General features: G+C 39.5%; 1 protein-coding gene across 1 annotated transcript; it reads left to right on the top strand.

Annotated features, from left to right (window-relative positions):
* The first annotated feature begins 1,642 nt into the window (after positions 1-1,642).
* Positions 1,643-17,432, top strand: LOC117812688 (GDNF family receptor alpha-4-like). The gene is made up of 7 exons (XM_034683597.1): positions 1,643-2,033; positions 2,130-2,222; positions 2,326-2,695; positions 6,041-6,150; positions 6,596-6,730; positions 9,831-9,970; positions 12,482-17,432. Exons 1-7 carry the CDS (start codon positions 1,643-1,645, stop codon positions 12,674-12,676), a joined length of 1,434 nt encoding a protein of 477 aa, XP_034539488.1. The 3' UTR covers positions 12,677-17,432.
* Positions 17,433-17,453: the final 21 nt, after the last annotated feature.

Here is a 17,453-nt window from a genome sequence, read left to right as displayed (position 1 = left end):
AGTATGTGCAATAAGTTCAATAAGTTTTGCAATAAACATTGAACCAGTCCGGCCCTTGACTTGAACCGATTTTTTTATTTTGGTCCTCAGTGTATTTGAGTTTGACACCCCTGGCCTAGAGGGTCTGGCTTGCGCCCCATGTACAAAGGCTAAAGTCCTTGTTGCAGCAGTCATGACTCCTGGCCTCTATCATTTGCTGCATGTCTTCTCCTACTCTCTACTCCCCAAATTTCCTTTTTCTCTTCAGCTGTACTCTCAAATAAAGTTAAAAATGAACAAAAATATACCTAAAAAAAAAATAAAAAAAGCTTACATGGTTTTACCACAGCTCTGGGAGATTTACAGAGAGGTTTTACAGAGAGTACAAGACACAAATTGCTTGTTACTTTATAGAATTTTGAGTTATATCTACTTTAACTAAATTTCTACTTCCCCAAGAATTTTAATCTTCTGCTCCTGCTGTTTCAAAAAAAATATCTCTACCTTCTACTCCTTACGTTTTCAAAAGCTCATTATTTTAGCTCCATTACATTTTAATGCATTCTTTTTTATTTACTGTGAAACAGTCAACACTGTTGCCAACGAAACCAGAGCAGATTTAATTTAGCTGACGTAAAAGTTCTGAGACTTCAGGTTCAGTTAGCTTTGCACCAGGGGTGGGATAACCGAGTGACTCCCGATATGATGCCATACAATAAATAACGTTACAATAGTATATGATATGATATGATGCAATACAATACATAACGGTACAATAGGATATGATATGATGCAATACAATTCACAATATGTAGCCCACTCTAGCAATAATATCACAAAACAGTGATGCTATGATGATATAGTGAAAAATAACCAAAGAAGAGGGCTTACTATATGATAGTATCTGATAATGTGAAGAATAAGAAGTGCCCCCAAAAATGTGTTGATTTACTGCACTTTGATTTTATTTCACTTTGATGAAACTATGTTTATGTTTTGAGTCTTTAAATTAATTTCACAGAACTATAGAAGAAGTATATTTGCACAGAACAAGTGTAGAAGAGTCCTTAAGAGGGTTATTGTTTACTTTCAGGCTTTCTTAGCCTGGTTCCACTTTTACTTTAGGAAATAAATCTGTTTCATTGCTACTCCTACTTCTCCAGTCTGTTTTAAAACCAGCACCTCCACTTCTACTTGTGTTAAGAAAGTGTGTACTCATCTCACCTCTGGCACCATGTAAGAAAGATGAGGCTTACTCACTGTCTTCAAACAGCACTACAATCTGAGGTGACCGTGTAACTTCAGTAGAAACACTGAGACACTGTGCTGGAGAAATATGTTGCATTAACAAAAAGGCAAAGATACACAGAAAGACTGTGTTCAGAAAAGATAGAAGACAACAAGGAGTCCTGGAGAGATCATAAAAAAATAATCATTAAAAAAATCATCTTCACAGAACCCCTCAGTGTTGTTAAATTATCAAAGAGTCTCCTGTGTTTCTCTGAGGAAACATGAAGTTGTTCCCATGTTGCTGCTTTATTACACTTTTGTGCCTTCAATTTAATTTGCCTTGTTGGATTTTATAGCCACCTGTAGTACAGTGGAGGATCTATGGGGTGCACTCACCTCGCTCTGTTGTCTTAATTACAGCCTATTTAGCTTAATGACTCATTCTTTATGCGGGGACCATAAACTCAACTGCTCTGCGAAGTACAGCCTCACACAAACTGCCGTTAATTTTGACAACCAGCAGCTTTGTCCTCCGATAGTTTCATCTTGTCCTCCAGGTGGTGTTCCAGTTTCTGCATCCTTGGACTGCTTGGTAGCCGAGCAGAGCTGCATCCAGGTGCAGTCCTGCAAAGTGCTCTACAGGCTCCTGGAGTACTGCGCAGCGGAGGAGGCGGTGTCGCCCCTCAGCGCGGACGCCCGCTTGGAGTGCCTGGAGGCCCAGAACTCCTTGCAGCATTACCGCCCACTTCAAGTCTGCAAGTGCCAGCGTGGCTCTCGCAGGGAGGAACATTGCCTCAGGGTGTACTGGACTGTGAGGTTTGCAGGTGGGTTCAAGCTCTGGCATCAATGCATGTGTGGGGGAGGGGCCTTTTTGAAGTGTCCACTGCATAATCCATGTGTGGTACTCTACTTTTTTTCAGCTTATGATGAGTATGACGTGTCTCCATATGAAGAACTGCAGTTAAATCTGGTACGAAATATTGAGATGTCGCGTATGGCCTCCATCATGGCAGGTAATTCTCTCATCACACGTTTTCAAGTTTATTATTTAGAATCACTGTGTATCATGAATTTCTCCTCTTCTACAATCACACCCTTCTTTCTGTCATCCTCCAGCCTCCACTCTGTCTGTGGACGGACAAAACCAGTGTCTGAAGGCAGCCCAGGACTGTGGCCTGTATGAGAAATGTGGCTCCCTGCGGTCGGAATATGTCGTGGCCTGCACCAAGCGAGCAACAGTTTCTGACAACAGCTGTAACCGCCAGAAATGCCACCGAGCCCTGCGGCGTTTCCTGGAGCGTGTGCCAGAAGAGTACAGCTTTGCTCTGCTCTTCTGTCCCTGCTCTGACACTCTGTGTGGAGAGCGACGCAGGAAAACCATCGTCCCGTCCTGTTCCTACGAGGAGAACTTGAGAGGGGAGGAAAGAGTGGGCAAACCCAACTGCCTCAGTCTGCAGAATTACTGCTCCAGAGACGAGCTGTGTAGGTAAGATATGGATGGAATGATACAGTAAATTAAGTACCCCTTAGAATATCCTCAGCTTAGAACAGATATCCGAAAATGTGCCACAAATACTAAAAAGTCAACAATAAAGACTGATTTAGCTGGTTCTACCCAATTAATCACAGGGCAGCCATTTTCCTCTGACATCACATCCAGGGTGGAAAGCTCATATGTTTTTATGACAGATTGTCATTTCAACTTTTCTACCAATCAACAACTAAGGAAGAATATAGATACACAAAAAATGGTTGTATATAAGATTAAGGACAACAACATATTCGATAATGTGTTAGCTACCGTCTGCTATGTTACAAAAGCCACTGTTTTCCATTCCTAGCTGACTTCACATAGGGAGGGTCCGAAATCAATCATTATTCACCTTACGTGCACAACATATTTAATACCCAATTTTATAGTTCTGTCCAAATTCTGAGTGAGAATTATTATGCTTTAAAAAGTTGGCTCATTATTTCCCACAATACACTGTGAAAAGTAACATACAACCTATAGTCACTAACCGAGCAATTTAACCCATCATGCATTGCAATGTAAATTAAAATGGCGGATGGACAAGAGCATAGACATATAAAGAGTAGACGCCGCGTCGACTGCTACTACCTATTGGCGCTGACAAGCCGTGGGGCATCCATCTTGGTCCGGTCACCCGCTCCACTCAGTGTAATCTGTCTGGACGGCGCATTTAAGTGTCAGCGCATTTAATCAATCATAATTTGCTGAATACTAAACTGATATTCATGTGTTTCTTTTTTTTTCTGCAAACATCATACATGTAGGTATGATACAGGACACATGGTTCGGCGTATTTTAATATTCATAGTGGGTTTAACAGTAGAATATTCTGATATGTGATATATGTGATGTATGATAGGTATTTTGCCGCACAGTGCTCTGGCACAGTCTCTGCTGCTTCAGTTTACGTTTACAGGTAGGACCATGGGTAGGATGACCGGACCAAAATGGCGGCCGTATTTCTTGCGACCCAGCAGCCAATGCGGCGTCTACTCTTTATATGTGTATGGACGAGAGGAGGGCAATCAGCGCTCTGTGATGTTGATTCTTCTTCAGAACAAAATTATTTTAATTAGAGTTAAAGTGAGAAGATGAGAAGTTTTGGTGTTTTTTACAGAAGTGAAGATTTTTTATGACTGAAACTTAAGCTGTCATTTATTATTTATCTCCAGCTGGCGTTGAGCTGCATGTTTCAAATGTGCGACAGTAGTGACCATAGACTGTAAAAAATATGGACGTAGTATCCGTGATGTCACCCATCTGTTTCTGAAGAGCTGTTTTGAAGCCAATCAGCAGCAGCAGCCATATTGCTTCTGTCGAGCCAGTGTGACGTAAAGAGGGGGGCTTTGAGCCTCCTAGCCAACAGCTGCAGTGTTCCCACAGGCAGCTGTGCCTCTCATTGGAAGACTAGTAATCTCAATAACTTCGAAATTGCCGAATTAGAAAAAAATTCACCCCCCTCACAGTGAGAGGACATCGAGAAATTAGCTATTCAGACTACACTCATCTTTTGTACCAGGCTGTAAACATGTTTATTAATGCTGCAAAGATCGTCTTTTTCCCATTCATGTGTATGTGACTTCTGGTACTTACGGAGCCAGCCTCAAGCGGAACCTCTATGAACTGCAGCTTTTAGCACTTCTGCATTGACTCATATTTTTAGACCGGAGGTTGCCGCTTGGTAGTGACGTCATCAGTCGAGACATCTAGTAGTGTCCAAAATGTTTCTTATTATGCTCACTGTTGAACTCAATATGTAGTCCACCGCTTTCAACTCACTGAGTAGGTTGTAGGGAGTAGGGCGTAGGGAGTAGGGAGTTGGGAGTGAGTTTGGGATTTCGGACACAGCCATCATGTTTGCAGCTTCCCAACCTGAGGTGTGACATCAGAGGAACATTTCTGCCTTGTAATGATGCTGACTTTAACTAATGCTATAAAATTGGTAACATTTCAAACAGGCACTATATTTAGTTGTTTTATTACTGCTACACTTTTGAGCATTGTCGGTTTGAGAAAAAGTTCTGATTCCTTGTGGTGATTTTTTCAAATCCTGTTCTCTGACTCGTCCAGCAGACCAAACATATTCAGTAAACATAATATAATGAAAGCAAAAGCTGACAATTTTGGCCTTCCAGAAGCAAGAACAAACAAATATCAGTTATTTTAAGCTCGATAAATGCCTAAAATACTGGATATTAAACTAGATGGGAATTGTTTTAGTTGAGGAATTAACATCGTCTCATGTTGCAGCTCTAAACTACATTATACATTAAATATAATACATTCAATATGTCTTTAAGACTTTAAGGCCATGTACCACTGCGAATTCAAGATGTTAGACATCTGCTCTTCAGTATGATCATAACAGCTTGTGTGAGGCTGGTTTCTGTGTATATATTCTCTGTAGATTTTTATTAACAGAATAAAGGACTTTATATTAATGAGTGTAGAAAGTGTGTAAATGTTACAGAGGCTATTAATCTTAAGAGACAAAGACTACTTTCTTGAAACTGAGCGGGTCACTGAAAATCCCCCTCTGTGGAGTGAGAAACAGATTTAAACCAGAAAAGAGAGGAGAGCTAACCACAGCAGAAGCTTCACTATTCTGTTTCACACACATGAACACCATGTGTTTCCTCTCTAAGGCATGGGAAAAACACAATCGAGTGGAGTGTTCAGTTTTGGCTGAAGATATACTGAATTAAAGATCTGCTTTGGATTAACAATGAAAGGAGTTATGTAGCTTTACACAACAAGCTGCTTTAGACAATGTGTGTGTGCATTGTCAACACAGTAGTTGCATCTACTATGAATCTGTATATCTGGCTGTCACCGTCAGCACTCAGGGTGTTCTCCTCACCCTCTGTACCATTAATTGCAAACTAGTAATACTTCTTGGATATAACGTGATCTTACTTCTCTGTGTTTCTTTCACCAAAGAGAGAAATGTTTCTGATCAAGTTTCTGAAAAAAAAATACTGAAGTTTCTGAAATGTCTTTGGTTTTACTGAAATAACACATGGTTTTAATGTAACATGAGCTTTTAATGCAAGTGCACAGCTATCGATTTTTCTGTTTCACGTTGTGAGCTCTGTGCCAGCAGCGTGGCTTTGTTCCTGTTGTTTTGTTTTAGCTCGATCCCAGACCCCAAAACGAGATTGTCAAAACAGTTTAAAATGCAGACCATGTTTCTGTGTGCTGACATGTGAAAACTGTTATCTCTTCTTTGTTTCTCTGTGTGCTTCTGTTTGTGTTTGTATATTTGTGCGTGTGTGTGTGTGTGCCTGTGTGTTTCAGATCCCGCTTTGCTGATTTTCAACACAACTGCCAGCCCTCACCTCTGTCTGCCTCTGGCTGTATGAGAGAGAGCAGAGCCATGTGCCTGAAGGCCTACGCTGGGCTCATAGGTGAGTCGAATGGAGAGAAACTAAAGAGATGGAAGAGGCTCAAAGAGAGAGAGTAGCTCAGAAGAAAATAAACAGAAAGCTGCTTTAAAAGAGAGGAAAATTGATATTTGGCTTATATCAGTTTTTGATCTTGTATGAAAGTAACTCTACAGGGGCTTATATTTGGTCACCTGCCAAAAGCTGCTGGGATTCAGGACACATCACTTTGAAAAACTTCACTAAAAACGGAATTTTTCCAACAGTGTTTTTTCAGAAAGTAATTTTGTCTACCAGTAATTATTGATATCCAGAGTTGAAAAACTGAGGACAATGGATCTCTGGGGCACTCATATTGTTGGCAGTCTATCATACCTTCCATAGAGGAGAATATAAAGAGTTCCTGCCCTGGGGAAATATTACTTTAAAAGTTTTGAAGTTACAACATTTGTCTCACTCTTATAACCAGGCACCATCATGACTCCAAACTATGTGAGCAACAGCAGCACAGAGGTGTCTCAGTGGTGCACGTGTGAGGGCAGCGGGAACGAATGGCAGGGCTGTCAACGCATCCTACATATGTTCAGCAACAACATCTGTCTGCGTGAGTACACTGTTATTAAGTTATGGAGCACAGTACAATAAGACATCAGGGATATCCACAGCAGGACAAGGACTTAATACCAGACATGTGTTAGTTATAATGGCAAAAGTAAAGAATGATGAACTCAAAGTATCTGAGTGAAGACTATGGAGGAACACAGCTGTGAATCAAGATAAGATTTGGAACTTTCTGGATGTTGATGATTGCACAAACCTTGTTTTTAGGCTGACTGGGAAATGATCCTTTATTAACTGATAAAGTTGCATACTTTAGTATAGTCAACCATAAGACATAGTAAATGATAAATGACTTGTATTTATATACATTTTCTAGTCTTTCTGACCACTCAGAGCTTCTTACGTATTGCTCGTTAAGTCCACCCATTCACTCTACCTTCATACAAAGATGGCAAAGGATGCTGTTGTAGGGTACCATCGGCACTTATTCCATTTATATGCATTCACACATACAGTATCTCACAAAAATGAGTACACCCCTTACATTTCTGCACATATTTAATTGTATCTTTTCATGGGGCAACACTGAAGAAATGAAACTTTGAGACAATGTAAAGTAGTCAGTGTACAGCTTGTATAACAGTGTAAATTTACTGTAAATAACAACACACAGCCATTAATGTCTATACCATCGGCAACAAAAGTGAGTACACCCCTAAGTGAAAATGTCCAAATTGCGCCAAAAGTGTCAATATTTTGTGTGGCCACCATTATTTTCCAGCACTGCTTTAACCCTCTTGGGCATGGAGTTCACCAGAGCTTCACAGGTTGCCACTGGAATCCTCTTCCACTCCTTCATGACAACATCACAGAGCTGGTGGATGTTAGAGACCTTGCGCTCCTCCACCTTCCGTTTGAGGATGCCCCACAGATGCTCAATAGGGTTTAGGTCTGGAGACATGCTTGGCCGTTCTATCACCTTCACCCTTAGCTTCTTTAGCAAGGCAGTGGCCGTCTTGGAGGTGTGTTAGGGGTCGATATCATGTTGGAATACTGCCCTGCGGCCCAGTTCTCAAAGAGGGGGGGCAATGCTCTACTTCAGTATGTCACAGGACATGTTGGCATTTATGGTTCCCTCAATGAACTGTAGCTCCCCAGTGCCGGCAGCACTCATGCAGACCCAGACCATGACACTCCCACCACCATGCTTGACTGTAGGCAAGACACACTTGTCTTTTACTCCTCACCTGGTTGCCCCCACACAAGCTTAACACCATCTGAACCAAATAAGTTTATTTTGATCTCATCAGATCACAAGACATGGTTCCAGTAATCCATGTCCTTAGTCTACTTGTCTTTAGCAAATTGTTTGCAGACTTTCTTGTGCATCATCTTTAGAAGAAATGTGAGGGGTGTACTCACTTTTGTGAGATACTGTAGATGATTATATCACAGGAGATTTGGGGTTCAGTGTCTTGCACAATGATACTTCAGCTTTTGACTGTGGGAGCTGGGATCAAACCACCAACCTTCCAATTAAGAGACACCAAGATGTAACCTAACAAACCTAACAATTTGAAATAAGACACATCAAATACTAAAAGTAATTTTCTAAAATGTTTAACAATTGTCTTTTCATTATAATAAGTTTGTCTATATTAATGACTTTTCTAACTCAAACTATTGGTGGATACTTTTCAAGCTTTTTTTGGCATCTTACTGTTTATTTATCCACATTAACACTTGCAAGTTTTGTTGGAGGTCTTCAATTATGTTAATAACAGAGGGCGCTATTATCGCACTTTGTGGTTTTGAAACAATTTCCTAATAGTTTTGATACGAGGCCTCAGCATTCAATTATTCTTGCAGCTTAATTAAGTAATGCTCATTGTGTTACGTACAAAAGTCAGACAACAATGTCAAAGGAAATGTTTCTTTTCAGCTGTTAAACATGAGTTTAAACAATATTGATCTAGACATGCTGCTCAATTATTATAATGTGAATTAATACACAGCCTAGATGAGGTGGAGTATTGGTTATTTAGAGGCAGATCATTGAACCACATTTCTCCTCATAAATTAATGAATGACAGGAGATATTCTGCCCTGTGTCAGATTGGTTGTGAAAATGGTTTTCAGTTTCTGTGAGGCTGTTAATCCTTTCATTAAATCTGATAGATGTGAAGTGGTTTCTTGTTGATTTGTTGACAAACCAGAAGGAGAGGAAAGAGCATCAAAAGAAATAAGTAAGTCAGGCTAGCCAGGTTGTTTTCTCGTGCATTGAGTCTGGTGACCACTTTGTACAAAAGTCAGTAGTGTTTTTTGGGGGATGAAGACTCCATTTCCCATGATCACTATTACCATAAAACTATCAACTGTAACATAACAACGACAAAACTTTGTAAACTCTGATTTATTACCTATCACATCTGTAGTGTCATGATGTGAGTCCCTATAAATGTGTGAATTACATAAATCTGGCACATTAAATCCTCTTCAAAGCTGTTTTGTTTTGTTTTACCAAGCAAAGCTCTGGTTATAGAGTTTCTCCATCTACAACAACAAACTTCAACTGAAAATTTGTCTTTTTGGTAATCCTGCTCCATTATCAGCCATGAGTATAAAACATTATGAGAAAAGAAAACTATCTAAAGACATAAAAACTCCTCCTGTTAGCGAACTCACTTCTCACTGCCAAACTTTACCAGCAGAGTTCCAAACAGAGCCACTTCTGGGTGAGTGCTGAATGTTGACTTGGTTTAGTAATCCAACCCAAACACAGGCATTCAAATTCAGTGCAAAGAAGTAATAAATCTTGTCACTCATAATCGTATTTTACTATGTAGGTCATGAAGAGCCTTGACTATAAGAAAATCAATTTAAAAACTCCTCACAGTGCTTTTAATGTATGTGAGATTTTAATTGAGATCTATTGTGTGTAGGTTTATCAGCCTGGACCAACATGTTTGACTGACTGTCATTATAGCCATCCCAAGACATTTCTTAATCTCTCATACATTTTGCTCAACCCTGAGTAGTATGTATGTACAGAGCTGATGAATGAACAACTTTAAAAAGATTTTATTTTGGTCGTACCTCCAGGATGAATCTAATGAAGATCCCCCCTGCTGATTCTGTTTCAGGCAACGCGATAAGCTCCATGGGAATCTCCGTACCTCCTCCTGTGGAAAAAAACACTCCTGTGCCAGTTTCTGTGCCCTCCCCGCGTGTCTACCAGGAGAGGGTCCACGTCAGTGTTAACACTCTCCCTGAATTCAACAGCGTAAGCACTCTCTACTTCTTCACCGTCTCACCATAAGCTAGTGTTAAGACACTTGCTACATCTGAACTGGAGAAGAGGTTGACGCTGTATCGGGTGGTAACACGTCTGTATCAGCCGGGTTTGGAGAATTGTAGCAGTGATTTGGACCCAACAGCTCCCTCCGCCATCACTATCTCTCATTGTAGCTGATGATTAACTGTATGTGTTTGCAGCATTAGTCTCAATTCTTACTTTTTAAATTCATGTCTGCACACCCTTATGCTGAATATTCTCCATTCCCCCACAGAAACCTGGGCTGCATGTTGGACAATCAGAAACAGAGTTTATATGAAGACAACACATTTTGATTTCTTGATCCTTTTATAGCATTGAAGTTAAGTTTTTGGGTTCTAAAGACAAAAAAAGTGAAGACAAAAATTCTAATAATGTAAAGGTTTTCTGAGACAAGAACAAGATTTACATCTTCTTGAAAAAGAATCTCAAATTTAAATGATTTAATGAAAAATGAAAAATGAATTGCTGTGCAATGACAGCAATAGTCTGAAGGAATAGTCTAGTTTTAATTTCAGTGGTATGTCATAATAATTTTAGACAAAGTCTAAAAGAAATGAAACTTTAAAAAATGTTACTTTATGAGATGTTGGCCCAAAAACTGAGTCTTATATAAGTAGTCTGTGTCAAGAGGAAACTTCATGACACTGGGGTCATCTCAAAGCAGTTAGGAGGAAGAATATGTGAATTATTGACAACAAAGATTGTAATAGTATCTCTAATTATAAGTATGGACACCAGGGACAGGACACACAATTATTATTCAAATGAACTTTTACCAAGTACTTTCACATACATTTTATAGTTCAATATTTTTGTCAGACGCTGAGCAGAACGCAGTCTTTCTCTGTTCTCCCATGTAAGGTTATATGTGTCGCACCTCTGACTGCACCTGAAGTGTGCTCTATTGCACGTCTAACTATAGCCAATGAGTGTTAAACCACTCTGAAATTTATACCACACATCCCATTTGGGGTTGAGTTCGTTTATGCAAACAGAAAGGCCCCAGGATTCAAACTAGGAACTTGCTTGTTGTGAGGCAACAGTGCTAACCACTGCACCACTGGGAGCCTGTTTGTAACGCATCTTGCCCAACCTCACTCCGCCTCCTTTATAATTAGAATCAGCTTTATTGTTGTTTTAAGTACAATGAAATTTCGCCGGACTTATCTCTGTTTAATAAAATAAAATAAAATAAAATAAAATAAGAATTAAATTAAATTAAATTAAATTAAATTAAATTAAATTAAATTAAATTAAATTAAATTAAATTAAATTAAATTAAATGGAGCGCTGCCTGCAAGCTAGTTCAGGCAGACAACTCGAGCTGCGCTCAGTCATACTGACATGTCATCATCCTCCCTATCAGCTGATCTCAACATCCTCATTTGGCGGTCTATTTAAGCTGCATGTCTCCCCGTCTCTGTCTCTGCCTCTGCTTTGCAAGTGCTCCTGCTGTCCTGCTCAGTGCTGTGTGCAAACTTTGTACCCACCTCCTCCCCGGCATCCACCTGCAGGCTCCGAGGGGGGTTAGTCCTATCTCATTGCTCCTAAATGTCTGCATTTAAATAATGTATGCTGAGTAATGAGGTTCGGAGCCCATACGCCAAACACAATACTGTATGCTGCAATAAACTTTATCTTAAGTGAACGTGAGTTGTCGTACTGAAATTAAATTAAATTTAATTTAATTTAATTAAATTTAAATAAAACAAAATAAAAACAGTGTTTATATTACAGTAAGAGGCAATCCTCGGACACTTATTGTGCTTGACTGATTGGTTTGGGATCCAGTAACTTTTTTCCGATTGTTATGTTGATCTAGGTCTCAGGTTTTCTGCCAATGGAACGTTTGTGTTCTGTTGGCAACTTTACACAATGTTTTTATAGATGCCTCAATATCAGGCTTATTATATGCTAACTTAGATGTGTTTCAAGTAAGGCATCGCCTTGCTGGTGTTACTGCCTCATAGAGTTATGAACACTTTCATACACCATGAGGCTTGTTGGTTGTCCAATTCAGTCTGTTTACTGGTAAATACAGTACAGAGTCTGAGGTAGTGCGCATGATTATAATTCAGATGCTGAAAACTTTAAAATAATCCAGGACAAACAAACTTTAAGTATGTTAATTAATCTCTTGTTGAGCACAGAGAATTTAGAGGGTGGACACATTAAAAGCAACATCTGAACACTAGGATACACAGACTGTACGTCTCTGCAGGGGTACATCCCTCACATACTGTACCACAGGTTTCTTTTCTCAGTTGTCTGCGGTCATATTGTGTTGAAACTCTTGGCACGGCAGGTACACTCCTTGGTTGTTTTGGTATATTTCCATCTGTAGTTTTAAATTCTGTGCTGATGTGGACTTTTCTCTGGAAGTTTACATCCAGAACTCCGCTCCATGCTCCAGCACTCCTCTTAATTGGAAGAATCAATCTTTCCCTGCTTTTTCAGATGGAGGACAGCGAGGAAGAGGAGCAGAAGGAGGAAGGAAGCGAGGAATTCAATGTCATCCCGCCGTACTCTGAGAAGGACTCTAACATTGAATCTGGGGCCAGAGGAAGCACACGGGGAGCAGCCAGCCGAGCAGTACCTGTGTTACCCTTACTGCTGCTGCCGACACTCATCCTGGACTGCTGGAGCTACTGAAGCATTCGTCTGATTTTTCCATCTCAACACACAAAATGAAACACAGAGGACATTAGAGAGAAACTCTCTTTTCCCCATTTTTAAAGTACCCAGACTTACTTTGCCATTCTGTTTCTCCTATCACTGCCTCCTCAAGAGCTTAGAGATATCAGTAGTCCTGCAGTATGTGCCGCGTCTTTGCTCCAGTCTGCTCCTATGAAAGGAAGCCAACAACGTGAGCAGATATATGAGTGCATGGGTGAATTTAGAAGTGCTGTCTGGGCAAATGCTCTATCTAGAGCCTGCTTCACACTCAAAGTGCATCCCCTCTTTTAACAAGAAGCACATCGCCCAAGGCCACATCCTCTATACACACTCCCAAAAAACCCTAACCAGTGTGCTCCGCTGCAACCCGGCTAGAGCACGGCTTTTGATTTCTATTTCATGACTCATGTCACATCCGTTTTTCCATTGCCCCTTCGGCTCTTCCTCCCACCCTCCCTCCCTGCCTCATACTATGGTAGAGGAGGATAATCCCATTTACAACAAGGTAATAAGAAACTGCTCCCCACTTAAACCTCTTTGTACAATTCCGAAAAAGCACTTTTTAAACAGTGATAAGTCAAAAACAAGCGCGTGTCACATGATGTACCATCTGATCCTTCCTCAACCTTCTTGCTTCTTCCTCTCTTTGTGCACCAGAAAGAGTTAAAGTCACTCTGTTCAGCTTCTTTTGTTAACACGCCACTCGGTATTATTTCTACTAAGGGTGAGTGGCTGACAATTCAACCTCGGGCAAACGCAATGAGATCAAATTCTATTGTAGAAATGACGAGCAGAGAAAAAGCAACACGAGCAATTACAGCACAACTCAAATTGCTCCGCATGCAGGGAAGGTCTGGAGTGAAGCTCAGGGGAGGAAATAGCCAATTTACTGCTGTCATAGCCTCTCACTTTTTTATCCTTAGGAGGTGTTTTTTTAGTGCTCCTTTTACCCATCTTGTGCTTCAAATGTTGTGAGAGCGGGGTGCGGAGATTGAGACGGACACAGGAGGCTGTAAAGCCTGCTGGCTGCTCTGATCATTGAGCAGCACATTGAGCCATTCTCTCTGCCTCAAATAGCTTCTGCTGATCTTAATGATTTTTTCTCTTATGGATCATTTTCGTGTGAAATTACCCAGCAGCAGGGATGTAGGTAAAAGGCAGTATAGGGAGGTTTTTGTGGAAGAACTGTTTGCAAGAATTAACTCAACTAAGCTCTGCAGTAATGCTGAATTTCAGTTATACATTAATGTCTACCTTAAAAAGCATATATAATTAGATCAATACCTAAAAGCTGGAGCAACCTGCTCACATCCTGTTTTCCATAAATAACATGCAGTGGGTGTTATTAAGATAGAACAAAGTAAAGAAAGAGAAATCAAGTGAATCACAGATGTGTGTGATGTTACTGTGGACGACGGGGCGGAATAAAAACACTGCGGTTAATCTACCAATCAGACACGTTCAGCATTGCAGGCCCTGCAACCCAAAAGCCCCTGGGCTTTTTGAAAAGTATTACACCCCTAGCAGGGGCTTTTTAGGGGGGCGATTATCTACCCATGAACTAAATTTAGACCCTAGTTCCACCGTTAGTTCAGGTGTAAAGTTCCTCTGGTCGAAATGCCCCTATTGGGTGCATCTGGGTGCAGATACATAAAAACATTGCACGAATATGTCTACAAAGACGAATCAGATGAGTATATTCTGTAAATACGAGAGGCTTTCTCAGAGATGTACTGCAATTCAACTGCACTGTAATGACATCCTCAGTACATTGGGCTGAAAGCTCTCAGAAGGGTCGCTTGTTAAACCAAAATATTGGTGGCTCAGAAGGGATTTGGCAGATGGACCAAAAAGTTAATTTTGTGTGTTATGAACATAAACTGTATGACATGATGGATGACATGACAGCTCCCCTAAAGTGAAGCACAAAAGTGAAACATTTGGAGTTCCTCTCACTGACTGGCTTCGTTATAGGTCATAGATTAATTCTGCCTCTTCTATTGAAACATATGGCACATTGGTGAAACTTTAAAATCAAAATACATGTCATATATATTTTTCTCAAACATGGTTTGTGTCATTATAGTTAGTGATTTAAGCCCAAGTGTTTAATTAAAACTAAAGTACTCTGAAAAAAATATTTGCTAGATGCTATTAAAAGGGGTATAATGACATGACTTCCAGCTCTGATGATGAATGCTGCTCCTGCGGCTTGGTGTTCACCGGATTAGCACAGTAGAGGAGGAAACAAAATCAAACAGTAAACATTCAACTTTCCTTAACCTCAAATGTCAGCTTCAAACCCACACAAGTATCTGCTCTGCTGTGGACTGTCCCAACCTGAGGGATCTTTGACATTTTATATCCAATGTGTATTTTAGTTAGCAGATGGGGCGAGGCGTCATTACTGCAGCTCCACAACTAGGTCCCTACTGCTCAGACTCCAAATAGGCAACATGTTAGTGCCGGTCAGCGGGGTATTTTGGCTTCACTTTTGCACAATGTGAGAAAGTGGAGACAAGTCATCTGTCTTAATAAATTACAGTCAGTGGTTATTTAATTATTACAGTGATACAATGATGGGTGACTTCAGAAGGCAGTTCACTGATATCATTGTTTTTAAATAGATCAAAGCTTTGAATTTAGAAAACTCTTCACAAGAAAAACTCTTCATAGATGTTTGACTCACTTGATGAGGCAGAACAGAAAAAAACCCACATGTTCTAGCCTCACAGTTGGACTTGTTTACATGAAGGATTACTGAAATGAAGACTGAACTTTTGATAAGGGCTGACAGCATAAAGGGAGAAATAAACTGGATGCGCATGAGCTATGCTTTTGCCAAAGCCGGACCATCAGTACTTCAAACTTGAGTTTGATGTTTAGAAGTCGGAGTTGGACTTCAATGGATGGTGTAAGGTTATTAAACCTGCACTGAGTGTTACCCAGCTAGGGGCAAAATGACATCATGCAGGTTTGTTAACCACGTTCTTGTTGAGAGTTACGCTACAGGAAGCTGAGAGGTGAGAAGCTCTGAAGTGTGACTGCAAGCTTAGAAGAGCCAAAAATAATTACCAATTTGAGGCGAATATTTAAAAATAGTAAAATCAGTCTGCCTGGACAAACAGTTGGTATCAAACAAGGCTTTAGAGGAGACGTGATGATAGATAAACATGTAAGAGTAAAATAAGTCATCACTGTGGTACAGTGCGTTATCAGTGACCTGCAGGTCTTCATAAAGCATCAAGTGTCAATAACAGCCTCCAGTGCGCTCTGGCCTTAATGACTGAATGTGAGTTTACATGTATCTTCACATTTCAATAAGTTTGTTTATATTTGTAAACTATGTAAAGTAACGGTTTACATTAAACATGGCTTTTATTATTTGGATGAGTTAAGGAGTGGAAAAAAGCTTATTATGCATCCATTAATGAAAATGCGGGGACACTTGGTAAGGGTACATGAACTATCATAAACTCAGATATGACTTCATGCATAACAAAGTAAGGACTCATTTATGTCTAAGTTATGAGGTATGAACATGAATTAACAATCTCTCATGCTTATTGCAGTCATTGTGATTTTATTTGTTTTGTTCATGTCTTCTTTATGTGAACTGACCTGTCATTACACACGTTTGCTGCCATAATCATGGTTGACTGAGTGTTCCGCTGTCATTACTTCATCATGTTTGTTTCTCTTTAAATAATGGTGGAGACCTGGATGTGGTCTTTTAACACTGATAAGTTACATATGTAAATATTATTCCTATAACTAAACAATTGGTAATTATTCATGAAGGTGTTTTTAATTATTTTATGATGTAATTAACTTTTCTTTTGTTTTAAATGCAGAAAGCCTTAAAGGAGAGTAGAGACAACTTTATTCTAAGTGCCACAAACATGATGAAGTCATGACAAAGAAAATATGTGGTTAAGATATCACGTCCCATAAGTGGGTGAAAACTGTGAATAGGAGCTGTGTGAATCTGTGGTCGATTATTCTTCCTCACGGATGTGGATGACGTAATAGTTGTGCCACGCTGAACTGAAATTGAATTTGAAAACTGAATCTGAATTTTGAGAACTGAAATTGAATTTTTTATTTTTTAATTTAAGGAAAATTGAGAGTTGAATTTTCAAGTGGGTTAAATACAATTTCAAAGCAAATAATTCAGTTTCAAAACATTAATTTCAATTTCAAATCATGCTTTTTAAATTCAATATTATTCAATTTCAGTTTCTAGTGGCACAAATCTCAGCCCATAATATTTCCTCTTTAAAAAGACATGAACATTTATAACTCTGAGATAATGATGACCAACACAGAAGTTTTAAAATAAATCAATATGCTGTTCTTGCGTTAAGTTTAACACAACCTATTAATTCTTCTACATTCCTGATAGTGAATGAAGTTCTATGGGATTTCATTTTCAACATGAAGCTATGACTGAATTCATGATCATTCACATCCTTTACTTCAAAGTGTTACCCAGAAATTTTAGAAAATGTATGTGAATACTTCCAGTTTAGTTTTTTAATTTGTATCTTTTAAATCTAGTAGAGAGACGATGTACAGTACAATGTTTCACATGCTAACCTTCTTTTAAAGACATATCAAACATGCCAAATAACTGACTGTATGTGTAATAACTGTAATTTTGTGACATAGCTGAACAAGTGTGCTGATTTGTTAAAAGAAGAATAAAAGTCAAATGATACATTTCCATGTCTAACGAAGACAAAAGCGTATC

This window comes from Notolabrus celidotus, chromosome 5 (assembly GCF_009762535.1).
Source record: "Notolabrus celidotus isolate fNotCel1 chromosome 5, fNotCel1.pri, whole genome shotgun sequence".
In the NCBI taxonomy this organism is placed as follows: Eukaryota; Metazoa; Chordata; class Actinopteri; order Labriformes; family Labridae; genus Notolabrus; species Notolabrus celidotus.
Note: the sequence above shows the minus strand (reverse complement) of the source record. Positions and strands in the feature narration are given on the sequence as shown.

Coding starts and splice junctions, on each gene's coding strand:
- LOC117812688 (XM_034683597.1), top strand. CDS start 1,643: ATGACTCATTCTTTATGCGGGGACCATAAACTCAACTGCTCTGCGAAG. Junction 2,223..2,325: donor TATGGCCTCCATCATGGCAG/GTAATTCTCTCA, acceptor GTCATCCTCCAG/CCTCCACTCTGTCTGTGGAC. Junction 6,731..9,830: donor CAGCAACAACATCTGTCTGC/GTGAGTACACTG, acceptor ATTCTGTTTCAG/GCAACGCGATAAGCTCCATG.